Here is a 27,528-nt window from a genome sequence, read left to right on the forward strand (position 1 = left end):
ATGAATCCTCCTGACAGAAGCCAGATAGATACATTTTCTTTTCAGAACACTAAGCATCACCCATTAACAGGTTGACTATCGTTGAGCCTCTGATGAAGTTCAAAGAAACAACACTGCTACAAATCTCCAGAGGAACCTTGGGGGAGGAGTGGGGAGATTGAGAAATCTATTTGCTGATCTTCTTTCCCTGTCAAGCTCCTCCTCCTAGTGCTCAGCTCTTTTTGCAATAGGCCCTAGGATATACTTTCAAATAGCGTGTCTCTGTCCTATTCAGAATCACTACTAGAAACTTGAAGCTCCAGCTCCCTTCTTCACAATGATCCACAGTGCTACAAACCATCGAATACCTCTAAGTGATGGGAACAGCATTCCTCTCATTGGGCTTGGTACCTACTCAGATCCTAGACCGGTACGTACGTGTGTGTTGGGGTGTGTGTGTGTGTGTGTGTGTGTGTGTGTGTGTGTGTGTGCATAATAATAAAAGCAAGATCTAATGACTACTATCAATGACTACTGTTTACCTGAATGGATCTTAAATCAAAGGTTAAACTCTATAAGTTCATGGATTAATGTTTTCCAATTGCAGAAATCAATTTTTCTTTATCCCGAAGGCCAACAATGAGAGTAAAGTGAGGGACATGGGACTTATGAGTTTATGATTTATAAATTGCTCTTCATTTTTGTCCAAGAATTTTTAGTTCAATCTAACAAACATTTAATGAATGCCTGCCAAGCAGTCATATCCAAGCTCTTTGAATTGCGACACAGTGCCATCATCTGCAGAGTTCATGCTTTAAACGATCGAAAATAAAGTCACAACATTTTAAGTGAGTTTGTGAGTTTGCATAGAGATACATTCATAACCACTCGTATCCAGATGTGGCCTGCAGGCTGCAGGCTAGGCTCGCTTATAAGCATGAGTCTATAGTAGCTTCCAGTATGAAGAGAATTGTCTTGTTATGTGGGCCTTTAAACGCTAAGAGAAAACATAGGCTCCTTAACAACTGTAGAAGCAGTGAAGGCAGAGTCTGATCCTCTAACTGTGCCCAACATCTGAAAACACAGAAAGGGGAAGAATCCAGATCTGGAGAAAAGGGTCTGCACAGAAGAATCCTTCCCTCGTGGAAGTTTGGGGCCATCATTGTTTACCTGAGTTGCTTCGATCTCATCGTAATGTAGACTCTGAAGGTGGAGAGCATGATGGAGCCAAACTGGTCACTTCATGGTGATTGGGAAGCAGGCACAAAGTGATGGTGTCAGAGAAGCAGCATCGGGGTCTTTCTGAAGCCCACATGTGGTCATGTCACACTTCTATTCCCTATCAATTACAAGTTTCACGTTCCTTACCCTGCACCCCAAGCCTTTACAGGTTAGCTGACTCATCAGTCCAGCCACCCAGCCATTATCACTCTCCCTACATGCAAATCACGGTCTAGGGCTGAGGAGATGGCCAAGTGGGTAAAGTGCCTGCTTCACAAACATGAGGACCTGATTTCAGATCCCTGACACCCAAATAAAAAACCAGACACGGTGGCATGTGCCTCTAACCCTAGTGCTGTTGGGGCATAACAGGCAGATTCCCAATGCCTCACTGGCTAGAACTCCAGATTCAGTGAGAGGCCTTGTCTCCAAACAAAGCAAAATAAATGAATAGAAACAGAAGAGTATGGGGCTTGCAAATTTGGCTCAGTGGGTAAAGGGACTTGCTCTGATAATCTGAGTTCAAACCCTGGGACCAACATGGTGGAAGAAGAGGGCTGACTCCCATAAGTTGTCCTCTGTCTTCCACAATTGTACCATAGAGTATACCTGAAACTGGTCCCTGGCCTTCACCCTTCACACATACATCCACAGGTGAGTTTACTCACACACACAAATATATATATTTTTACACACATATATGTCACATTTGCACACATACAGACCTAAAACAAGGAATATGATCTGAGTTTCATAGTAACTCTCCCATCTCAACAACTTTGAACATACTGTCCTCTCTTTCTCTACCTGCACCACCCTGTCTTTGGACTTGCTCATTTGTCTGCTGCTGAACTTGGTATGTGTGTATGTATGTGAGGGGTGTGCATGTGTGTATAACTGTGTGTGAGGCCAAAGGTTGGCAGTGGGTGTCTTTTCAGCTGCTCTCCACCTTATTTTTTGAGACAGAGTCTCCCGCTGAACCTAGAGCTCACCAGCTTCTACACTGGCAGACCAGTGAGCCCCAAGGATATACATGCCAGTCTCTACCCCTCAACCGGCACTGGAGATACAGATGCACCCCATCATGCTCGGCTTTTATGTGGGTGCTGGGTATCCAATCTCAGGCCCTCATGCTAGCATGGCATGCTGTCATTTTCCAGCCCCCTCTACAAAACATTTAAGGCTCAAATCAAAGGAGATCAAACAGTACCTCTTCCCTCTCACTATACCCCAATTTACATGTGTTCACACACAGCCCCTTGTTTGTCGATTCTATAGCACTTATCCGAATCATAACTACTAACACCCTGCAGTCTTTCTCACTGGCCTGAGATGTCCATTAGAAAAGACTATTGCTTCTTCAACTCTAGAGACTCATGATAATGTTTAGTATATGATGCATGTTCAAACAGTACTTATTAATCTAATGGAAAAGTTTGTGAGAGGGATGTGCACGTCAGAGGTTATAGAGATATAAATAAAGTTTAAAAAACAATAGCTAAAAGTGTTCCAAACATTTAACTATGTGCCAGGAACTCTGAACATGCTTTGCTCTACATGCGTTTTCTAATGTAATCCTCACATTACAAAATCAATGCCAGTTAAGCCCTCTGACCAATAGGGAAACAATCATAGGGAGATGGAACACATTGCCCCAGATTAGGCTGCCGAGTCCCAGAGCTGAGATGTGAACTCATGTCATCGTATGTCCAGACTCTGCACACTGCTTTGGTAATACTGATCAAATCAAATTTCTAAAGCTACAATGCCGAGGGCAATCTGGGGTGGGTAGATGGAGTGCTGAAGGAGGCAGTCCTCTACAGTTTCTTTTATCTCCATGGTCTTCCAATCATGACAGCATGGAATTGAGAACTGTTGTGTGGGCTACAAAACAATGTATAATGGGATGTCCTTTTTAACATGAACTTAAAACCCATTTCTCTTCTCACCACACTTATCCTCTTTGTCACATAAGGTCCCTAGAGAGACCTATATGGCAGTGAAAATGGCCATTGACGAGGGGTACCGGCACTTTGATGGGGCCTACATCTACAACAATGAACATGAAGTCGGTGAGGCCATCAGAGAAAAGATAGCAGAAGGGAAGGTGAAGAGGGAAGAGATTTTCTACTGCGGAAAGGTGAGTCATCTCTGACTATGCAGATACAGTGAACATGGCATAGGGTGGGGGTACAGCTCAGTAGGACAGCCCCCACCTCGTGTGCACAAGGACCTAGATATGATCTCAAACATTGGAACACAATAAAAGAAAGAAGAAGAGGGGGAAAAGGAGGAGGATGTGGTCAAATTATCCTTTGAAATCCTTTAATTTGCTGGAAAAAAATGCCTGTGTATGCATGCACATCAATTTAACATAATGTGGCACACACAGTGAAATATGATCACAAGTAAACAGAAAGGCCACGTGTAACTGCGTTCATGGAAAGGCTGGTCAATTTGGTCCATTAAGATCCGTTCTCACTGCAGCTCAACCAACACCCAAGGGCGGTGTAAGGTGGAGGGTGAATGCACAGACTTTGCTGCTAGGTTTTTGTGGTGGTTTGGATAAGAATGACCCCATAGGCTCATACGTCTGTGTGCTTAGTCCCCAGTTGGTGATCTGTTTGGAAGGATTAGGAGGTGTAGCCTTGCTGGAGGAGGGGTGTGTTGGCAATCTCCAGCTCCTCCCATTCCAAACCCCACCTAAAGAAAGTCTGCCAAGTTGTGGCTCCTCCCCCAGAGCTCCTCAAGACCACCTCTACAGGTTTAGCTGCAGACCTGCCACATGGTTTCCCCTCTTCCCTGAGACCACCTGGGAAGGCTTTGCTCAGATTAAAATCTGGACTTTAATTCGGTTTGATTTGCCTTATTGCATTGGTGGAGTTACCCTCTATGGGGGCGGGTGGTATTCATAATACTTATCAGGGTGTAGGGTGTACTTGTTGAAGGAGATGTGTCACTAGGGGTGAGCTTTGAGGTTTCAAAAGTCCAAGCTAGGCCCAATACTGTCTGCTTACTGCCTATGGATCATGTAAAGCTCTCAGCTACTGCTCCAGGGCCATGTCTGTCTGCTTGCTATGATGATGAGTTGAAATTATAAGCAAGCCTCTAATTAAATACTTCCTTTAATAAGAGTTGTCTTGGTCATGGTGTCTCTTCATAGCAATAGAACAGTGACTAAGACAATTGCCTGTTTTACCCCCATTTTGCAAAACCCCCAGAGATCACCAAGGAGCCAGTTTCTGATGCAAGAACATGAGGATCCTTTTATTGTCAGGTTCAACCTGGGCCACCACCAGGCAGATGGAAGGAAATGCAGCAGTGGCTGTGAGCCCAGGGGTAGAGAGTTTTTAGAGGAAAAAAGTGCAAGCTGGGAATTGCATGCTTTGGCATCTTGGGATTGGATAGAAGGGATATGGGACAAGGTAATTTTTTTTGAAACTATTGGTCTGGACTTGGGGCGCGAAACCACATTTGAAACCATTGAGTTAGACTTTTGTCAGGAAACCACAACTTGCTTAGCAGGATTATCTGGACTACTCAGAAGGATTATCTAAATATCTTCAAGGGCCATAAACTGCAAACAGAATGTCTGCAAGAGCATACTGCCCTGTATCTGTTCAAGTTATCATGGCACATTCCTGAGGTCCTTCCTGGAACTGAGTACAGTAGGTAGTATAAGATGGTGGCCCTCCCCTAAGATGGAGTCTGTATTGCCTTCACAGCCCAGGTCAGAAAATGTTCCCTACCACAACACAATTCAAGAGAATATATACAACAACTAGCTTTGTGGTCCAGCTGTGAGGTATTTAGCATTTACAAACCTTGGTTCCCCTCTTTAAGATGGGAATAATAAAGCTAAGCATTTCATAAACTTACAAATTAGCATTTATAAAGCACTTCAACTACCTAGCACAAAACTAATATTTTGTGTCTTTGTTGAACAAAAGAACGTTAAGCATGGTCTGTAATTCCAGCTACTCAGGAGGCTGAGGCAGGAAGATGCCTGCCTGGGCTACAGATAGAGTTCAAAGACAGCCTAAATAACTTAACAAGCCTTCATCTCCAAAGTTAAAAAAGAATTATGCTGTAGCTCAGTGGTACAGTGTTTATCTAGCATGCACAAGGCCCTGGGTTCAATCCCTAACATCAAAGAAAGAAAAGAAAAAGTGAATTAAAATGGAAAACAGAATTTTCACTTGGATGGAATGGCGTTGATAATCCCAATGGAGCCCATAGTGATAACAGGAGCATTTTTCTACTATTCCCTCTCTCCTTTACATTTTTTTCTATTCCATGTTCCCTCTCCACCATCACTAGGATTTGAACCCAGGGCCTTGTGCATGCAAGGCAGGCACTGACTCACTAAGCTACATTCCCAACTTTTTAAATGGTACTTGTCCATGTGTCTGTGTGTATGTGGTATGTGTGTGTGTATGTAGGTCAGAAGCCAACTTCAGCTGTCGTGTGTCAGCAGCCACCCATCTTGTTTTTTGTCTTACTAAGACCTGGGGACCACTGATTAGGTTAGGCTAGCTGCCAGCAAGCCACGGGGATCTACTTACCTCTGCCTCTCCAGCACCGTGATTGTGCAGGGCATTTGTGCATGTGCTACCTGTCAGGAATTGTACGCGGTGGGACCCCCAGATGCAGTGGTGGTCTGGCAGGGGGCCCAGTCCATGTGGGCATGGCGGTGGGTGGAGATACACAACCCAGACACTGCATCCCTGTGGAAATGGTTTATTATAATAGAAAGATGAAGAGGCGGAAAGACAGAAAGAGGGGGGAGAGAGAGGGGGGGGCAGGGGTTTGAAAGTGCACACCTCAAGATAGGAAAGTGGAAGAGAGGGGAAGGGGTGGAGTATTCCCTTAAGAATAGACTTCTACAGCAGGACATAGGGTGGTGCCAAGGGGCAGGATCAGAATCAACACTATCAAGACTGGTTTTTTCAAGTGGGGCCAGGCAATTGAGCTCGGGTCCTCATGCTTCTATGTCCAGCCCTATGCTGACACAACTATCTCACCAGCCCTGTCCCCTGACTTCACCCCCGTCAACCAACCCTTCTTTAAGCTTTAGTTTGAGACAGTCTTGCCAAGTTGCCTAATCTGACCTAGAACTCACTCTGTACCCTTTTGCCACAGCCTACCAAGTAGCTAATATTTTACAGGTGTGTGCCATTATATCTGTTTTGTTGTTGTTGTTGTTGTTGTTGTTTTCTTTCTGTGCTTTCAAGACAAGAATAAAACTGGGGACTCTAACTTTCCAATTTTATTTCCTGGAATAAATAGGGTTTAAAAAGTCAATCCTCTCCCCCACACTCCCACCAAAAAGCCTTGGAGCACAGTTTATGCCACAAGAAGATGTACTAATTTATCTGATTACCACTCTGTGTTTTCTGCATTGGCATGGTAACCTGGCCTTACCCCATCCACCATCTGACACTTTGGACGTGGAGTGAAGCCTTAGCAAGAATCGGCAGGGTTGCCCTGGTGTGTGGCACCAAATGAGACTGCTGAAGAGGACTGTCCTAGCACTGTCTGGACTCTCCCTATGCTCAGGCATAAACATGCTTCTGTGACAGGAAAGGAGCAGATGACATACATGTGTGTGAGGGATTTCCTGTGAGAACGTGGAAGCAAGTAGATACTGTTTCACTAGCCTCCTTGATTTTCTTTCCAGCTGTGGGCTACAGAACACACCCCAGAGTTGGTCCGCCCAGCCCTGGAAAGGACGCTAAAGGGTCTCAAGCTAGATTACGTGGACCTTTTCATCATTGAAATACCCATGGCCTTTGAGGTAAGCTCGGGTACCTAGAGTTAGAGCTCTATTCCTTATTGCTCAGTCTTTAGTAGCACACAATACTACAGAATCTTCGCTATCATAGATACTGGTCTTGCTGACAAAACCCCAACAAGCAATGCTAACAGGTTTGGGCCCAAGTTTCTTAACTGCCAGAGATCTGCTCCAGCTGGGTTCAGGTCCTAAAAGGGAGGTATGGAGTCAGCCAGGGGAAGTGGGGGACACACGGGAGGGGGGTAGGGGGTAGGGGAGATGTCTCATGACTGACACTATCTGGGGTGAATGGAATGGCTGCGTTTATTGAAAAAAAGACTCTACCTTTTATACTCAATAGTTTAGCCACAGGTAAGATTGAAAGCAGACTCAATGATTCAGGGACAAAGTGGCCATTAACTTCATTACAGCATTTTTTTGCTGAGACAAAAGTGAGCAAGTATGTAAATGTCTTTTGTTCTCAGAGGTTCAGTAACTCCACCAGGCACCTTTTAGAGCAATGGAAGGGCCACAGGTTCCTCCTTTCAGAGATAAAGAGAAGGACTCCCTTTAGCAAGCAGGAACTTTCCTCCAGTCCCCCGAGGCAAAGGAGACCCTTATCCAAATGTCTGACCTTGGAAAAGGACTTCTTCTGGGGACCAGACACTCCACTACAATTTAAGAGCAATTTTCATTCCTCAAGGGGCACGATGCAGCATTTTCACTGAGCTATTCCCTAATTGTGTCCCTTTGTGTCTTAGTTTTACTACCTGGGCCTATTCCCCTCATACGATCCCAAAAGGGAAGGTCCTGACGTCTTAACTCTTTTCCCATTATACCATACCATTCTGATTTCTCTACATTTATTAACTGAACTCTTGCCCTTCATGGCCTCTGGCTCTGGATCTGGATTGTGGGCATTTCATCCTTGGGGTCAAGTGTGTCCTTTGTAAATCTCTCTTTCTTGTCCTTGGTGTAATCAGGAGGGCACAATGGGATCTCCTGTGTGCAGAGTCATCATGCTATATGATCCTATTTTGTTTAAAGAGGCTGCTGTTTTATACATTTTCATCCTTCAAAGCCCACACAAAATCTCCCAAAGGAAAAGGCATAAGGGAACTCCAAAAACATAGTGAGAATCATTAAAATTAAAGTAATAAGGTGCTGAAGAATTGTGGTCTGCAATGTGGAAATGCTGGAACTTTCTCAAGCAGCAATGGTCACCATGCAGTCCATACCACTTAACTAAGTGCAGTTTCTACTGTACATGTTCTAACAACTGTAGTAGTTTTCCATCAAACTAACATTGTGATCCACATTTTACTTAACCAGTATCTAGACATATCCATTGTATAAACCCATGGCCATAAAAATATCTTCACACAACACAGAGCAAAATATTATATACAATGAAAAAAATTCTTGCCTCCCTGTGGTGATATTTTATTTATTTATCCCAATAAAGCTTATCTGTAGATCAGAGGAAAGTCAGGCACTATATTAAACATAGAAGTCAGACAATGGTAGCACACGCCTTTAATCCTAGCATTCAGAAGGCAAAGATTTATCCGGATCTCTGTGAGCTCAAGGCCACACTGGGAACAAAGCCAGGTGTGGTGGCACACACCTTTAATTCCCAGCGCTAGTTGACCATAGAGGTTTGGAGGTCTGTACAGACAGACAGGAAGTGATAGAGCTGGGCAGAAAGAGGAAGTGATGTAGCTGGGTGGAGAGGAAGTAAGATGGCAGGGCACAGAAAGGATATAGGTGTGAGGATACAGGAAGTAGCTCTCTCTTGGGCTGAGGATTTCCTAGTGGGAAGAATGTGGCTTGCTTCTTTCTGCTTCTCTGATCTCTCAGTTTTCACCCCAACATCTGGCTCTGGGTTTTTTATTAATAAGACTTTTTAAGATTCGTCTTACAACCTCCCAGCCCCTCTAATAGGAGACAAACAAAAGAGGGGTCAGATTTGTGAAGCCAAAAACAAGGCAGAGTATCAAGATGCCATTTATTCCTCTAGTTCAAGTATAGTCTTTTCTGGAACTTTCTCCATGTATAAACACACTGTTTATTTAACACCCAGATTGTTAATCCCACCAATTGAGAATAAGACCCCTACCACAGTTTAAAGCCAAATTTGAGGCAAGCTTTAATTAAATACTAGCCAGGTGGATGGGCTCTGGCCAGATCCATACCCAGGTTCCTGGGAAATGGCCCAGAACCACAGTTTGCAGCAGCTTAAGAAAGAAAACCCAGAATTCATTGCATTTCCCATCAGGTCCAATCAGGAGCAAACATACATCCTGACCTACTTCCAGCCTGTGAACCTCCCGCCCACATGTGGTCAAGCACATTGGGTGCAGATGGGTCAAACAAACTTGTTCAGGGGAGTGAAAACATGTGGCTTGTTATCTCCCATAAACAATAGCCTCCAGCATTTCAGGAACTATCTGTCCTTGGGCAAGGGGCTTGCAGATCAGAGAGTTTTGTTTCCTGGATCTCTTAGACATCATAATTAAAACTTAAAGTGTAACTTTGGCTCTCACACAATATACACAGTTGCAGAGCAGGAAATGATTTAAATTCTAGTTGTGAAAGAGATTAAGAAACAGAACTGGGGGTTAGAGCTATAGGTCAGTGATTCAGAGTGATTGTTGTTCTTGTACAAGACCTGAGTTTGGTTCCTAGCACCTATGTCCAGTGGCTTACAACTGCCTGTGACTCCATCTGCAGGGCACCTGGCACCCTCTTCTGGCCTCCTCAAGTACATGCACTCATGAGTGCATATATACACACAAATAAAAATAAAATAACCCTTTTTTTTCTTCTTTTTTAATTTTTTTGTCTTTTTGAGAAGGTTTCTCTGTGTAGCCCTGCCTGTCTCGGAACTCCGCTCTGTAGACCAGGCTGGCCTTGAACTCGGAGATCTGCCTGCCTCTGCCTTGCCACCCACCCCAAGTGTTGGGACTAAAAGGCGTGTGCCACTCTGTCCAGCAAAAATAAATCTTTTTAAAACAAAGAAACAAAACCGGTTAGTTGTCCACTGAGTAAATAAGCTGGCACAGCCCCAAAGAACAAACATTGTGTCACCGTGGCTGGAGTAGTTTAAACAATCACGCTGCCCGGGTTCTGAGGCCAAGGCCAGAGAGGGACTTTGAGAAAGTTTCCCTTCTGAATGGAGGTATGGGCTTGGTGACTTTGCAGCATCATTGGTAATCACAGGCTTTTAGTCAGATGAGGATTTGACAAGACAATGTAGCTTAAGTCTGATAGGCTCTCAGTAAATTCACATTTGGTCAGCTCCACAAGCAATTAAAATTAGAAACCTCGCCGGGCGGTGGTGGCGCACGCCTTTAATCCCAGCACTCGGGAGGCAGAGCCAGGCGGATCTCTGTGAGTTCGAGGCCAGCCTGGGCTACCAAGTGAGTTCCAGGACAGGCGCAAAGTTACACAGAGAAACCCTGTCTCAAAAAACAAAACAAAAAAAAAAAAAAAAAAAAAAAAAAAAAAAAATTAGAAACCTCACAGGGCCAGTGTTCCTGTATCTAGTCCTGCATGTGTGTTTCCACCTTGGAGTGCAGCGACCTCCTTGTTCTTCCCATCAGCTCATCCCTCAGCTAAGTGGCCTCCATCTTGGCCTCTGGCTCAAAATAACATAAAAGGGGAGGCAGGATGGATAACGTGCTCCCTGGTACGCCATTGCTGAGCAGGGCATCTGTGGCCAAAGGTCTTACGCTCAGAGAACTATCATATTCCTCAACCCAGAGCAAGTTCAAGACACAACAGACACTGGTACAGTACTGTGACACCCAGTGCACCTGGAGCGACAGTTTCCATTGCTTGTGCAAGTCTGCAGGGAAAAGACATTCTTACTAAATGAAGCAATTTTATTGCTCACAGATAGGCCTTAGGGGACAGTGGCAACATAGCATTCATGGCAGGCTGATTTGCACATGCCTGTTATAGGCACAGCTGGAGCTGGGAAACTTCAAAACAGTTTTTGATTCCCCGGGAACAATATGGCAAGCTGAGCTAAAACCTTGCAGGACACCTTGTTTTGAGAAGGACTACACAGGATCAGGGTCCAGGCTATTCCAGAATGTTCCTCCTGATCTCAGGCTGTTGCAGCCTCTCTACATTCTGCAGTTATTCTTGAGAACTCCTAATGGAGATGGGGGAAGAACTGAGTCAGCCACTGCCATTTAGTGACGTCCTATACCAATTTAACTTCCCACTGTTTCTTAACCTTCCTGCCTTGGGTGGTGCCGACTTCGCTAACGCTACAAGGCTTGGCTACGACTTTCTGCCGTCTTGCATTGTATCCAAAAGCAGAAGGATTCAGTTTTAGAAAAAACCTCGTTTTGGTTTGCCATCTTGAAAGCCTAACAGCAAATGAATACATTTGTCTTTCTTAGAGGACTCCACAGAAGGTTGTTAAAACGGCCGACAAAGCCACTGTTGTCCTGGTAATTCTCCCGAGTCTCCAGGCACAACCATGGGGAAAGTGCTTTTACCAAAGGACACCTCATAAAGGCAACATGCTGGAAGGGAGCATTTAGGAATAAACTGAAGAATAAAACGGGTATTTCGCAATTGCTTCATCACCTTCCCCAAATGTTTTGTGTGGTTATGACAATATCTGAGATTGAGTGGTTAAAGGTGGACAAAAGTTTGCTGCCTCAGGGTAATGGAGGCTGAGAAGTCCAAGGTGAGAGGGTGCATGCCCCTGGAGTCAGGCCTGATGACCTAAGTTCAATCCCTTAGCCTCACATGGTAGAAGGGAAGAGTCAATTCCCACATTGTCCTCTGACCTTCACAGAAATCCGTGGCATAGGTACATACACACACACACAAAATTTTTTGATTAAAATGTAATTAAGCCAGGTGGTGGTAGTGCACACCTTTAATTCCAGCACTCAGAAGGCAGAGACAGGCAAATCTTTGAGTTCAAGCCTGATCTACAGAGGGAGTTCCAGGACAGACAGGACTACGTAGAGAAACCCTGTCTCAAAACGACAGCAACAAAAGGTCATAAGATTAAAAAAAGAACAGAGCCACTGGTGGGCTGGTAGGGACTGGAGTCTCATGCTGTGCCTAGGACCTAACTGCTGTCCCAGCCAGCTTTTCCTTTTTTCTTTCTGAGTGTTTTAAAATTTTTTATTTAGAAGATTTCATATATGAGTACACCGTATTTGCATTATTTCTACCCCTAACTCCTCCCATGTCCCCAATCTACCTGTTCCCAAATCCATGACCTCATCATTCATATACGTGTATGTGCAGACAACATATATACATATATATTCATTCATATCTATATACATTCCTCTCTCTCTCTCTCTCTCTCTCTCTCTCTCTCTCTCTCTCTCTCTCTGTGTGTGTGTGTGTGTGTGTGTGTGTGTGTGTGTGTGTGTGTGTGAAACCTACTGAATCCAATTATTACTGCCCTTATTTGCATGAATTTTGGGATGACCACTTAGGATTGGGATCTCATCACTAAACAAACAAACAAACAAACAAACAAACAAACAAACAAAAAACATCTCCCTCTCTCAGCAGCCTCTGCCTGCCTATAGCTCTTCATCTACTGGTAGGGCCTCATGAAGCCTTCCTCCATCCATGCTATTGTGTTGACGGGTGTAGTCTTGTACAGAGAAATATACTTAGCTGAAGAATTTCTCCTCACTCTTACGTCATGATCTTACATCATGATTTGGGTTTCTTAAGAGAGTAAGAACTTGGTTACCTTGAACTTCAGATAGGATAGACAGTGACGCTGAAAGTCCCCAGTCTCAGCCACCATTCTCTCCTCAAAAGCACACATGACTCTTGTCAATGACTGGGAAATTCTTCCATCTCAAAACAAATGTCAGGTAAGACAAGGGAAGTAATGTGCCAAGTGGACACATTGGACAAATGAGCTTACCTGAAGAATACCACAAAAGAGAGACTGTTGCCTATAAAAGAGAGAGTATTAACTATATCATACCAATTATATGTAAAGGGCAAGAGGTCCTTGCACACACAGGTAAGCACTGGAGAATCCAGGAAAAATTAAACATGCAGACTCATCGCTTCAAGGGGAGGAGATGTTTACCTGTCTTCCTACTGGAATGCTGGAAAAGGATGTAGTTTACAACCTGGTGATCCTTTGCTATCCATAGAGCCGGCCTTCACTCGTATCCCCAGAATTCATCTTTTGTTTATCCCAGACCCTTCCCCACTAAATATTGAGCATTGCTACTACTGTCAACGGAACCCATCTTTATGGGAGAAGTCAGATGTACTTTGTAAAGAGTTTCAATGTAAACATTTCTTAAGTTCATTACAACTTGGGACTGAAAAATTGTTCTGTGATTAAATATGGCTAAAATAAACCAACTGGTGTCAGACTCCAAGAAGTTTGGCTTAGCTCTGGCTAACAAGTCAGGCTGAACCGAGTTTCATTCTTACCTCACCTGTATCATCTCCCTGCCTGCTGTGACACTCAAGGGGACCCTTATAATTATAAAATATCATATTCTGTGATTATATAATTATCATATATTATTAACAAGATATCATATGTTATTAACAAGATATAATGTGTAATATGGTATATAATTTAATGCAAATATACGTATGTTTTATGATATCATAATATTATATGTAAATATAACATTTATTAGAAAAATATATAAATTGGTAAGCTTGATTTGCAGGGCCACGATATGTTGGTATGCTGACAACTTCTTAAATTATCTATTTTTCATTCTTAGATATAAATAAATGTTTTGTATTTTACAGCCTGGAAAGGGAATGTATCCTAAAGATGAAAATGGCCAATGGTTATACCACAAATCAGATCTGTGCGCCACTTGGGAGGTGAGTTCACGTGGGCATCTGTTGTAAAAGGTGGGTAGCTATTGTAAAAGGCCTACATTTTTACTTATGACTCCTAGCACTACTGCTCAAGCCCTAACAGCTAAAGCTTGTACACTCAATAGTAAGTCACAGAACTAGCCACACACACAGATGTAAACCTCCATCTGTAGGTGCTCTGTGTGTATGTGTGTGTGTGTGTGTGTGTGGTGTGTATGTAGTGTATATGTGGGGGGGTGAGTGTGGGCGTGTGTGTGTGTGTGTGTGTGTGTGTGTGTGTGCGTGCGCTTATACACACATGCCATGAAGTTCAATGCATACCCTGTGGGACCATGTGGGTCTTGGAGATTGTCCTCATGTCATTAGGCAGCAGGTGCCTCCACTGAGCGATGTCAGCCACCCTTGATGGAGAAAAATTCTTCATTTTTCTTATCGAAGATAAGAAAAATTTCCAGAAACGGAAAGAGAAATACAGAGAATGTGTTTGACTAAAATAGCACTTTAAAACATAAATGGAATAACTCACTAGTTTAAAATTGAGTTTTAAAAATTAATGTGATATCTAGAAGAAATGAACTCACAATAGCCCATGTAAAGCTAAATATTTCGGTTCCATTTCTGGACCAGGTACTGGCTCTTTCCCTGGGAGTACAGGAGTCAGGAAGAAGAGGAACACAAGAAAATTACTGTGAATGCATTCAGGGAACGGATGCACTGTTCTGGTCTGGGGGTGGGTTAGTGCAGAATCCTTACCATGAAGTAACAATTTACCTCCACCAGCACTCTGTCCTGCCTCCACCTGCACAGCACCTGGCCTGTACCATATCTCACCTCTGCCTCCACCGTAACTCACCCCTACCTCCACCCATATCTGACCCCCACCCTCCACCACCTGCCAAGAAAGTGAGGATGAATAGGATCTCTATTTCCTCCTGGGGGCAATTTCCTCCTGGGGGTAACAGCTGAGGGTCTGAACCACGCAGCTGTCTGGAGGGTTTTTCTTTTAATTAAGAATTTTTTTTATTCATTTTACATATTGATCACAGATCCCCCTCTTCTTTCCTCCTGCCCCTCCAGCCTCCCCCTGCAACCCATCCCCCATTCCTTCCTACAAGAAGATTTGGCCTCCCATGGGGAGTCAGCAGTGTAGCTAGAGTTTTCCTGCCTGGCCCACAGTCAGGACAAATCTCTCTCACCTGCCAGTCCCACAGCCGCTCAGACCCAACCAAGTAAACACAGAGACTTATATTGGTTACAAGCTGTAGCTACACAGCAAAGCCTGGTTCATTCAGTAGAGGCAGGTCCAAGTCCCTCCCCCTGCCTCAAGGCTATGCAATGTGTCCCACCATAGGTAGTGGGCTCCAAAAAGGCAGCTCATGCACCAGAGGAGGGGTTTTTGATACCTGGAGCTTATATCCAAAAGGCCATATACTAGTGCTGGGTCCTGCGTGACTATCGCACAGTCCTGTGAGGATTATGAGGAGTGAGGATTAAGAAATAATAGGTATGAAAAATGGAGATGTAAAAGAAAAAGACACAGAATAGCATGGGGAGGGCTCTGGGTCAATACGACAGTTGACCTGAATTTATTCCTCATGGGCTTTTTATACACCAGCAAGGGGAGAGGCAAAAAACCTCCCCCTCTCAAGGACAGTATGGTTCAAGGTACAAAGTACAGACAAGTGTAAACACTTCCTTAATTCTCAAAACATCTAGTAGCCACGCCTTACAGCAAAACATCCTGTAATTAGGCCTTGAAGTATAAGACACCTGGTAACCACACATTTGGCCAAAACATCCTGTTTTGCAGCCTTGTGGCAAAACAAGCTTGGACTCTCTGACCTTGAGTCAAGATGGAATAAGGCCACATTATGGAGTCTCTGTGGGCACCCCACATCCTGGCTTTGTTGTTGTGATGAGCTTGAGGGCCTGGCACCCCCTCCTAAGGGGGCGGCCTAGAAAAGAAAAGGAGTTCATGCCTCTAAGTAGTAAGATGTTTGCTTTAGAAGAAAATTTACCTCCGTGATATAGCCCAACATAAACAGAACAGAGAACCAAGAAGCTTTGTATTAAGAGACATTAAAAAGAAATATCAGCTACATGCATAGCACTTAAGCAAACAAGCCAAAATACTAACAAGGAAACATTTAAAAACACAATAAGACACATGAGAATACATATTAGAAATGGCCAAAAGTTAAAAAGAGTAGAGAATTTAAGACTCAGAATGAGGAAATCCCCTAGTATGAAGAAGAGGGAAAAAACACACAACAAACAAACACTTCAATATGAAAGGGAACGTTAAGCAATAGAAAGACTAAAGTTAAAATTCCCAGCTAAGAGGAAGTAGATAAAACGGCAATATTCGAAGAGAGAAAGACACTGAGCAGGTCATAGTGTACAAAAGAGGAAGAAGGAAGCCCATGCCTGCATGGTATGGTGCTGGGGATGTGTTGCTAGAGTTTTCCTGCCTGGCCCACAGTCAGGACAAACTCCCTCACCTGCCAGTCCCACAGCCACTCAGACCTGACCAAGTAAACACAGAGACTTATATTGGTTACAAACTGTATGGCCGTGGCAGGCTTCTTGCTAACTGTTCTTACAGCTTAAATTAATCCATTTCTATTAATCTATACCTTGCCACGTGGCTTGTGGCTTACCGGTACTTTACATCTTCCTTGTCCTGATGGTGGCTGGCAGTGTCTCTCCCACCCAGCTTCCTGTTCTTTCCATTCTCCTCTCTGTTAGTCCCGCCTATACTTCCTGCCTGGCCACTGACCAATCAGTGATTTATTCATTGACCAATCAGCAACACATTTGACATACAGACCATCCCACAGCAGGGGATGGGTCTGGGGTCTCAAGAAAATGACCACATAATCTGAGATATTTCAGCAATGCAAAAAATGTTCCTTCTGCAGAGGGTGTGTTGGTGCTAAACCAAGTAAGCAATCATACCAGTGTTAGCCTCAACTCAGAAGGTCCTGAACCTCTTCCAATGGACGAGGTCAGACCCAGCCTCACATTTTTTTTTTTTTTTTTTTTTGAGATAGAGTTTCTCTGTGTAGCTTTGCTCCTTTCCTGGAACTCACTCTGTAGCCCAGGCTGGCCTCGAACTCACAGAGATCCACCTGGCTCTGCCTCCTGAGTGCTGGGATTAAAGGCGTGCGCCACCACTGCCCGGCCCAGCCTCACATTTTTATGCGATTGGCTGACTTAAAAGTTAGTGAGCAATTGATAAGCAGAATGCAACTTTACACAGAATGACCTTGAACATATATTTTGATTTCAGGAAAATGCTGACCTGGGAAGAGATTTTTGCTGAATGGTATTTTTACAGTTGTCTTTAAAAATGGTGTTTCCCTTGTCTTATTTAACCCTCAAATAGAAAATGCAACACATTTCTTTCACATTCCCACAATGTTTATAATGAGATCTCAGAATATCAAAAAGAAATACTTTGGTGGGAAAAAAAAAGATTAAATCTCCCAGAATATAGTAAATACATCAGTAAAGGGAATAAACTAGAATAATAAAAAGTAATCAATTGAAAAGAATACAGGAAAAGAAAGGAAATAAACAGATGAAAAAGAAAATGAATACCCATCTGGAAATCTTAGTGATGTCAATAATCATAGAATATGGGTAGTGTAAGCACTTCATTGTAAAGACAGAGTTTGCCAAAATGCAAAAATTCAAGTCCCATTACAAAGTGTGTGTGTGTGTGTGTGTGTGTGTGTGTGAAACACAATTTTAAATAAAAAGACACAAGCATGTCAATAGAAAAAAAAACTATAAGAAAAAATGTATGAAATTAGCTTTAATCCAAAGAAATTTGGGTGGCTATTTCAACTTCTAAAAATAAATTTAGGTATGAAGCCTAAACAACAGAAAAGAGAAAGTGAGAAGTCCATGTTTATGATTAAAGATTTCAAAGCCTCTTACTGATTAAGATAATAACCATACATAAAATCTGTAGGATTTCTGAGATTCATGCACAGTCAACCTTTTGACATAATTTACACTCACAGAGCACTCCATCAAAATACAGCAGAGGGACTGGAGAAATGGTTCAGTGATGAAGAGCACTTGTTCCTTTTGCTGAGGACCCAGGTTTGGTTCCCAGCACCCATATGGCACCTCACAACTGTCTATAACTCCAGTTCCAGCAGATCTTATGCATTCTTTTGGCCTCTGTGGACACTGCACACATGCAATGCTCAGACATATGTGCAGGCAAAACACCGATACTCATAAATAGAAATGAATAAGTATTGTGAAATATTATTTTAACTCGGCAAAGATATGTTACATTGCTTATGCTTCAGAATATTACTTTTACTGTGTAAAGATGTGTTACATGTGTTTATGCTGCATTTGTTTAATTATAAAAAGATGTGTAGGCCGGGCGGTGGGGCGCACGCCTTTAATCCCAGCACTCGGGAGGCAGAGCCAGGCGGATCTCTGTGAGTTTGAGGCCAGCCTGGGCTACCAAGTGAGTTCCAGGAAAGGCACAAAGCTACACAGAGAAACCCTGTCTCGAAAAACAAAAAAAACCAAAAAACAAAAAACAAAAAAAGATGTGTAGTATTTGTTTCACCTTGCCTGCCTAAGGCACCTGATTGGTCTAATAAAAAGCTGAATGGCCAATAGCTAGGCAGGAAAAAGAATAGGCAGGGTGGCAGAGAGAGAGAATAAATAGGAGGAGAAATCTAGGCTAAGAAAGGATGAGAGAAGAAGAGGGGAGAGAACAAAGGAGGCACCTGGGGCCACCCAGGCAGCCTCCAGCTGGCAGACACAAGAAGCAGTGAGAGTATGGTATACAGACAGAAAGAAAAGTAAAATGCCCTGAAGCAAAGGGCAGATAAAGAGAATCAGGTTAATTTAAGTTAAAAGAGCTAACCAGAAACAAGCCTAAGCTAGGGCGAGCATTTATAACTAACAAGTAGTCTCTGTGTCATGATTTGGGAGCTTGTTGGTGCCTCCTTCCAAAAAGCCTGGTACAAATAAGTTCTTAAAACAAACAAACAAACCCACAAAACAGAACACCACTTCTCTAGTCCCAGTGGAAACTGTGACATACTGATCTGTTTTCTTATCCACAAAACAGTTCAGTGTTTTTAAGTATTCTAAATGTGCAAACTGTGTGGTCTTATTAAGCTGGAATGAAATCTGAAAGCAAGAACAAAAAGATGTCTGAGAAAACATCAAATATTTAGGAACAGAGAAACACATATAAATAATTCATAAGACAAAAAAGGAAGTAAAACCAACTATATGCAATCCATATGCTAGCCTCACACAATTAGAAACTGAACCTTTGAAAAGGCAATATTAAATATTTAGATAGAAATTTGATAAAACATGCATAAGCTTTCAACATTAAAAACTATAATGTATAACTAAAAGAAATCAAAGATCTAATGAGTGGAGAAATACACCACATCTCTCAATATTCAATATGGTATAATGTTAATTCTCCCCAAACTCATCTAAAGATTCGATACAATTCTAGTAAAAAAACACACACTGAATTAAAAAAAAAAATAATACTGTTAAAATTTATATGAAAATACAAATATCTGTAATGCCTCAAAGAACTTAGAAAAAAAGAACAGGAGGAGATATGATGAGGAAGATATACACATATATTTTGAAAGAATACTTTTTCAGTGATTTTTCTTTGTTCCTGCATGAGCATATGCCATGCCTGCAGAAGCCAGAAGAGGGCTGGAGTGACAAGCAGCTGTGAGCTGTGTGACATGGATGCTGGGCAATGACTATGGGTCTCCTAGGAGCCATCTCTCCAGCCCCATCAAAAAATAAACTTAGAATTGTTACATAGTTACAGAAATTGTATGGTGATGCCTTAACACAACACCCCTGTCAGTGGACCAGATTAGGGAATGCTGCAGCTGATCCATAAAATATGACGTCAAGATTGCAGGAGGAGGGCCTGACATGTTGATGGGGGAGAGATGGTCTTCTTAATGGTGTGCTGAAACTAGCTCATGCCAGCTTGCAAAATCTGACTCTGCAAATCTCTTTCGAGTTCCGTGGTCAGGGATGTCACTCAGCTAGCTTGAGTACAGCCTGGTGACGAAGTGACACCATAGGAATTGACAAATGCCACAAATTGGGTTGTTGTTGTTTTCCCTGTCCTGGAGAGCTGGATGCTAGACATTTTTTGGCACTCCCCTGAAGGTGTTTAAAAATGCGTAGGATGAATTATTTTGCTAGCACGTGCATGTATTAGAATTTGTCAAAATGTGTTTTCTTTTGTTTGGGTTTTTATAATACGTGTCTCTTTAGGGGTGGTAGGTGTGCACTGTACACACTCACTCTCACTTCATGAGAGCATCTTCGTTGACTGTTGGCACTTACCCTGCAGGCACTGGAAGCTTGCAAAGACGTTGGTTTGGTGAAATCCCTCGGGGTGTCTAATTTTAACCGCAGGCAGCTGGAGCTCATCTTGAACAAGCCAGGACTCAAGTACAAGCCAGTCACCAACCAGGTACAACAGAGGGACTTTCACTGAGCGAGGAGAGGCACCCAGGGAAATTTTTAAGTGATAACAAGGCTCCTGGACTTTGCAGTAGGAAGTCTTCTGGGTGCTCCACAGAAATCACAGTCTAAGACTCTAGGCCAATCATCTCACTTCTTTCAATTTATATCTCTTAGGAAAAAGGCCCCGCATTTGTGGGCTAAGGCAGGAGGATCGTGAGCATAAGGCCAGGCTGGGTTATGCAACGCATTAGGCGCCAGTCCAAGCTGCATAGCAGTTCAAGGCCAGTCTTGACATGACAGAGTAAGACCTTGTCTCAAAAAAGGCCAGTCAGGCATGGTGAGCACACCTGGGGAGGCTGATGTAGGGGAGTTTGAGACCAGCCTGGGTGGCAGAGCAAAGCCTGTCTCAAAGAAACAAAACAAAAAAAGTTTAAGCCGTTTTGAAAACTCCAATCCAGGCAGATGCAAACAAAATGGTTTTTTTTGAAGAAAAGTAATAGAAAGGAAATGAGATTTGCCAAATCAAGGCGTAATATAGAGCATTTAAAATAATGCACAGCTCGGGAAGCTGAGGTAGGAAGATCCATTCCGGCCAGGAGTTCGAGACCAGCAAATACCAATACCCTCTCTCAAAAACTAAATAACATAGGAAGGGTGGCATGTGAGCCAAGATGCAAATTAGTAGAAGAAAACAAATGCTTAGAGGCTGGCAAAGATATAATAAAAAACTTACTCTAAAATGAAGCTGCACAAGCTAATGGCAAAGGGAAGACTCTTCCAATAGTCGGAGAAAAATGGCTGGTTGTCTAGGAACAAGTGGGCTTTGCCTCACAGCACGCTCCAAGGTTAGAAGACAGAAATCATTTGTAAAGACAACAGAAGAATTTAGTTTTCTGGAACAGTGGATAGAAAAGGAAGCTATGAAAAATCGTAAGGAAAAGTTGGATCAGTGTAGCTGAGAGATAACATGTTCACCTAGCATGCACAAGGCCCTGGGCGAAATCCCTAAAACCAAGGGGAAAACCGTTAGAAACAAAATGCAAACAGAAATAGACAATGACGTATTTTAAGTAAAATAAAAGAATCCATATGTTTATGAATTAAAAGACTAATAAAGGTGAACTGAAGTACTTGATGGGGGAAAAAAAGTTCTAAGATTCAACAGAAAATTAGCAAAATAAACAGATGGGAATTCACAGAAAACTACTCCCAAGACATGGGGGACATGTTCAACTCACTGTTAGAGAAAGCTTGATTTAAATGTGATGCTCTATTATGTGTAAACACATTTATATCAGACCTGGTACTGGAGTAATGGCTCAGTGGTTATGAGCACTTATTGCTCTTGCAGAGGACCGAGGTTTGGTTCCCAGCACCCACATGGTGGCTCACAACCATTTGTAAATTCAATTCCAGGGAGTCCAACACTGTCTTCTGGCCTCTATGGGTACTGCAAACCTGAGGTGCACTCACAGACATTCAGGCAAAATACTCATACACATGAAATAAAAATAAAACAATTCTTTTAAAAAACTATCAAACTTTTGTTTCATGTGTCTTACAATGTTCCTCTAAGCCAGGGATAGAGAGTATCAGTGAGTGCACATTGGTTCAGCCTTTCTGGATAGCAATTTTATTTGTGGGTTTAAATTTTTTCCATTGCATTTCTTATTAGTGTGTGCGTATGTGCCACACAATGTGTGTGGAGGTCAGAGGACAATGTGCAGGAGTTAGTTCTCTCCTTCCACCATGTGGAGCTAAGGGATTGAACTCAGGTCACAAGACTTGGGGACAAGGGCCTTTGCCCTTTGAACCGTGTCACCAGCCCCTAAATAACTTTTGAAAAGCTGTGCAGAACTGCATTTGATCATGGGCCTTAATTGTGTTCTCTGCTCTCCTAATGGAACGACACAGGTGGAGTGCCACCCATATTTCACCCAAGCAAAACTCTGGGAGTTTTGCCAGCAGCATGACATTGTTATTGTCGCATATAGCCCTCTGGGGACCTGTCGGAACCCAAGATGGTAAGTAATGCTGTATTCTCTTCAAAATTATCTCCTTCCATGTGGACAGGGCACAAAACCAGAGGGAACTAGCTAAGCAGAAGGACTCTGGCTGTGGGATCTTCAAGAAATGGCTTTTTCAAGTCAAGATCTCCAGAAACAGGTGAAAGCTCACGATACCTTCCTCACTGAGAGGTTACCTGATGATTTCACTAAATGTATGATGTTTCCTGTTGCCACCTTATATGTAGGAAACTCAATAAATGTTGAAGTATTGTTAAACAGAGTTTCTGTGACTGTGTTCTGAAAGCTTTGGAGTTGTTGAATTCAGTCCATTTCAGTCCACAGTGGCAATACCTTTGATGGACTCCAAGGAGCTTTAGGAAAATGTCTACCCTGATAGCAAGAGCTATCTTCTTCTACTTAGTCTTTTTGCCTTTCCCCATATGTCTGCTTCAGTCAAAGCTCTCTGTTAGACTCTTCACCCCATGTTCACACACATGAAGAGAGCGAGCTTGGTGTGTGTGTGTGTGTGTGTGTGTGTGTGTGTGTGTGTGTGTGTGTGTATATTATATGTGTATACATTTGTCCTGTGTATCAGCCCACCCATCTACCTTTCTTGATCTTCTCATGCTAAAGGCAACTCTTCATTCCATAATTCCTTACACCAGAGAAATTAACTATAGGTGACTTGAATGTCCTAGCAAGGACCAAGTGAATGGGGACAATAGTAGGGTGACTGATGAACTCTAGCCTCTCATTTAAAGATGACATGTATTTTCTTTTTTTCCAAGGGTGAATGTATCTTCTCCATCCTTGTTAAAGGATGAACTTTTAATCTCACTAGGGAAGAAGTATAACAAGACAGCAGCTCAAATTGCGTTGCGTTTCAACATCCAGCGAGGGATGGTTGTCATCCCTAAAAGCTTTAATCACAAAAGGATCCAAGAAAACTTTCAGGTAAGAGAATTACCTTTGGAAATGTGGAAGGATGGTGGTGTCTGCTGTCGGTCCTAGAGAATGTTCTTGGAAAGTGTGATGACCTACATCTAGTAGCTCCTCCATGTCATCAATCTCACATACTCCCCTTCTGTGTCCTGAGCATCAAACACTCCTCTGTCTGTGTAACTCCCACAATAGATGGACTTCCAATCTTATAAACTTACAGCCAATGTAGACTCAGTTTCTCTGGCCATTTCCATTGCTCTCTTTCTGTTTACAGCTTACCTCTTGAAAGGGAAATCGGCTCTCAGCTCACTTCCCCTATTTTCTTAGACCCATTAAAACTGAGATTTCACCCTGGCAGACTATGTCCTCATGGTCACCGAGGACTTCTGCATGAGTAACTCCAGTACTTCATTCTCAGTCCTTGTGGGGTCAGAGATTTCAAACACATTTCATCCAGTTGACACTCTCTCTTTCTTGAAACATTTATTCTGATGGGAAACTCAATGACATGTAGGTCTTGAGAACAATAGCTAGAGTTTGGTTTGTTGGTTTGGGTTTTGTGATAGGGTCACCTGTAGTCCATGCTGGCCTCAAACCATCTGTGTAGCTGAGGACAGCTTTGAACTCTTGATCCTTTGAACTCTACCTCCACCTTAGAAATCCTCAGATTACAGGCATGATTGATTACCTGGCAGTTAAGGATTTAATTTCATAGTATAAAATCTCCATTCACATAAGATAATTTGTGCCATGAAATAAAAAAAGGCCACTTTGAACAAGGAAAATGATTAGAAACAACATAGAAAGGGAGAATTTGGAAGTTTGTCTTGAAGTTAAAAACCAAAATTTATAAAAATACATGGACTTATTTGAGTCACAGCAAAATGTAGGTTCCAGTTGCCTAGTGCACTGAATCCTAGAAGAAACAGACCAGTGCTGGCTTTTTAAAAGACATTTGACAAATTTATGTGATGTACAACACAGAATCCTGTATTTCATACACTTTTATTTAATGATCCTAAAGAGAACAATTTTCATTTGGAGGGGAATTTTAATCTTGGCTGTTCTTTTCTTCAATACATATACCTGCTATTGTAGAATTTTAAATTGTCCTTGTGCTTATTTGGGAAATATTGTGCCTATAATTAAAATAAATCTTCAAATCTCCAATCATTATTGACCTCATGAAATCTGTGTCGTTACAAGGCCTGCTTCACTTTGTCACTAGGATCCACGGTAAAGTCACAGAGTACAGACTGGCCTGCTGTGAGCAAAGAATAAATCTGTGGAAGGACTCTTTTTGGGCTAATAGTTTAAATTTAAAACACTCAGGAGGCTGAAGCAAGAGGATCATGAGGTAGAGGCTGGCCCGAGAGACCTAGCAAGTCCCAGACCAGCTTGAATTGCAAAGCAAGACCCTGTTTCAAAACATCATAGTAGTAGTAGTAGTAGTAGTAGCAGCAGCAGCAGCAGCAGCAGCAGGAGCAGCAGCAGCAGCAGCAGCAGCAGGAGCAGGAGCAGCAGGAGCAGGAGCAGTAGTAGTAATAGTATTAAAAGAATAAGCAAATTTAAAGACTAGGAAAATTTTTTTTTCAGTGTGTGAGATGGCAATAGTCTAGGATAAAAAACATCCAATATTTTATGTGAAAAGAATAAGAATTCTTCACATGTAGAACATTAGATGCCTTAAATGCATACTGCTCAGTAAGTCTGAGTGGTCCCAAGCAGAACTGCTTCCAAGACAAAGGTCAGAGCAGAAAGTCAACCTGTCCCCCAACCTCCCTTCTCCTGCACCACACATGCACACATACAGGAGCCCAGCTTTCTCAGACACTTTCAGAGATGCTGGCTCTCTTACAGAAAGCCCAACCTGAGGTTCTCCCTTGATGTCTCCACTCCCTAGTTCCAAGCTTGACCCATCTTTACAAATGTCCTGTCTTCTGTTTCTATTATTTCAGATCTTTGACTTTTCTCTCACTGAAGAAGAAATGAAGGACATTGCCGCCTTGAATAAAAATGTTCGCTTTGTGGAGTTGCTCATGTAAGTGTTCTAGGATCACTAATCAGGTAGTGCTTGTCCCATGTTAACCAATGAGGCTCCTGTGCAACCTCACCTATGCCCATAGAAACACCAGAATGAGGTATCAGCAGTGTGTTCTGAATAGTAGACATACCTAGGTAAAGGCATGACATGGAGACAAGGAGAATTAACCCTTCACACTTCACCTGCTACAACAACAATACAAATTCTGAAGTAACATTGTTTACTTCTAACTAAAAATCAAAGCAATACCCAAATTGGAGCAACTTCATTTTTTAAAAAATTCTGGGAGAGACCTGCTTGTATAATACAGAAAGAATATCAGGTTGTGAACTAAAACCTAGAGTTTTAGTCAAATACTTTCTTGCTTGTAAGATTTAGGGCTTTGGAGTTGGAAAGATGACTTAGTAATTACGAGCACTTGCTGCTCTTTTGAGGACCTGGGTTCAGTTCCCAGTACCTGTATCAGGCAGCTCACAATCATCAATAACTCCAGTTCCAAGGGATCCAAAGCCCTCTCCTGACCTGCAAATGTACCTACATGCACATGGTGCACATAAATTCACACCCACATATACACATAAATAAAACTAAATAAATAAACTGGGTGTGGTGGTACATACCTTAAATCCCAGCCCTCAGATGGTATCTCTGTGAGTTCAAGGGTAACTAGGTCTACCTAATGAGTTCCAGGCCATCCAGGGATACATACTGAAGACCCTATCTTCAAAAATAAATACATAAATAAATAGGACTGGAGAGATGGCTCCATGGCAAAGAATACTGGCTGCTCTTCCAAAGGACCTGGGTTCAATTCCCAGCATCTACATGGTGACTTATAACCATCTGTTTCTCCAGTTCTCAGGACTCTGACACCCTCTTCTGGCTTCACAAGGTACTAGGCATGAATGTGATGCATAGACATACATGAAGCCAAAACACTTATACACATAAAAAATAATAAAATAAATCTTTTTAAAATGATTTAGAGATCTCAGCTCTGCCTACCATCTACCTTTTCTGAAAGACCTTTGCACACCATGTAAAGATGTTGTCAAGCTCAGCCAAGACACCAAAGTAGCCCTCTATTACCTAAACATTGCAGGTCTTTTTAACTAGAACTGATGTGGCTTATACACAGATAGTCCAACATGTATTTGTATGCACACATTTTTTTTGTTCATCATTTCCCATTATTCTTTCTGATTTCTCAAACCATGTTGGCAGTCACTTTCTTCATTTGGTCTTCTCTTTAAGTAAGGAGTTAGACATCACCCATTAAGATAATGCATAGAGTTGGAACACAATTGATCTCACTACTCTTCATGAGTTAGAAAGCATTCTGGATGGACTGGTATTGATTTTCTGGATTACTATAATAAAACAGCTCCTTGATGTGAATTTTCAAGGGAGACAATTGCTTGGCATGTAAAGATACCACCCAGCCTCAAAATACATGAGAAACACAAATACACATAACAACTTACCGGAAACTAAGCTTTAAGTTAATCAATAGCTCTTGGAGGTATGTTATTTCTACTTAAAAATATCATTAAGTTAAGAAGGAATAATAATATGGGCTGAATCTACCATTCTATTGATTTTCTTTTACTAACAACATTGTTTGATTTACATTTGAAATATTTAATACAAGTTTTAACAATACTAGGGAGAATATGACTCATTCTTGCAGAAAACAATTAGAAAATCAACAAAGTGATACAAAGTTTATTAATTAAAAAAAAAAACTGTGTCTTTGAGAGATCCTGGGCCATGACTTTTTTCTAATGCTCTTTTGTTGACCTCTGACATTGGAGAGCCCTGTTTGTTTTATATTTTTGTGGTAGTTGCAGAGAGCTAAATCTTGGCTATGTTCCATGACAGAAATGCATGCACTCCTAACTGTTATAGACATTCTGACCTTTGTTATTTGTGGTAGCTGCAGCCAACCTTTCCTTGCCTACTATGTGCATGCTCACATCATGGAAAGGTGCTGACTTAAGGGGAGATGAGAAGGAAGTACAGGAGAAACAAAGGGTAAATGAGTAGAAACAAAAGGGGCAAGAGAATGACCTTATCAAAAGATGTTGGCTAACACAGTTGTGCCACCATTAGAGTAAACTGTCTTCCTCTTGGGGGATTGTCTTGGCAGGTGGAGTAACCATCCTGAATACCCATTTCATGATGAATACTGA

The 27,528-nt window shown here is 42.3% G+C and overlaps 1 protein-coding gene across 3 annotated transcripts; it reads left to right on the top strand.

Moving 5' to 3' along the window:
- The first annotated feature begins 316 nt into the window (after positions 1-316).
- Positions 317-27,528, top strand: Akr1d1 (aldo-keto reductase family 1 member D1). 3 transcript variants are annotated; one of them, XM_052720943.1, is made up of 9 exons: positions 317-431; positions 3,201-3,340; positions 6,881-6,997; positions 13,760-13,837; positions 20,226-20,348; positions 22,256-22,365; positions 23,139-23,304; positions 25,251-25,333; positions 27,486-27,528. In XM_052720943.1, the coding sequence occupies exons 1-9, from the start codon at positions 317-319 to the stop codon at positions 27,526-27,528; spliced, it is 975 nt and encodes a 324-aa protein (XP_052576903.1). The 3 variants fall into 3 exon arrangements, with proteins under 3 accessions (XP_052576903.1, XP_052576902.1, XP_052576904.1); XM_052720942.1 differs by having other exon boundaries at positions 317-409; positions 3,176-3,340; XM_052720944.1 differs by lacking the exon at positions 20,226-20,348.

Source organism: Peromyscus californicus, unplaced genomic scaffold (genome assembly GCF_007827085.1).
Source record: "Peromyscus californicus insignis strain IS unplaced genomic scaffold, ASM782708v3 Scaffold_6__1_contigs__length_162567912, whole genome shotgun sequence".
NCBI classification, from domain to species: domain Eukaryota; kingdom Metazoa; phylum Chordata; class Mammalia; order Rodentia; family Cricetidae; genus Peromyscus; species Peromyscus californicus.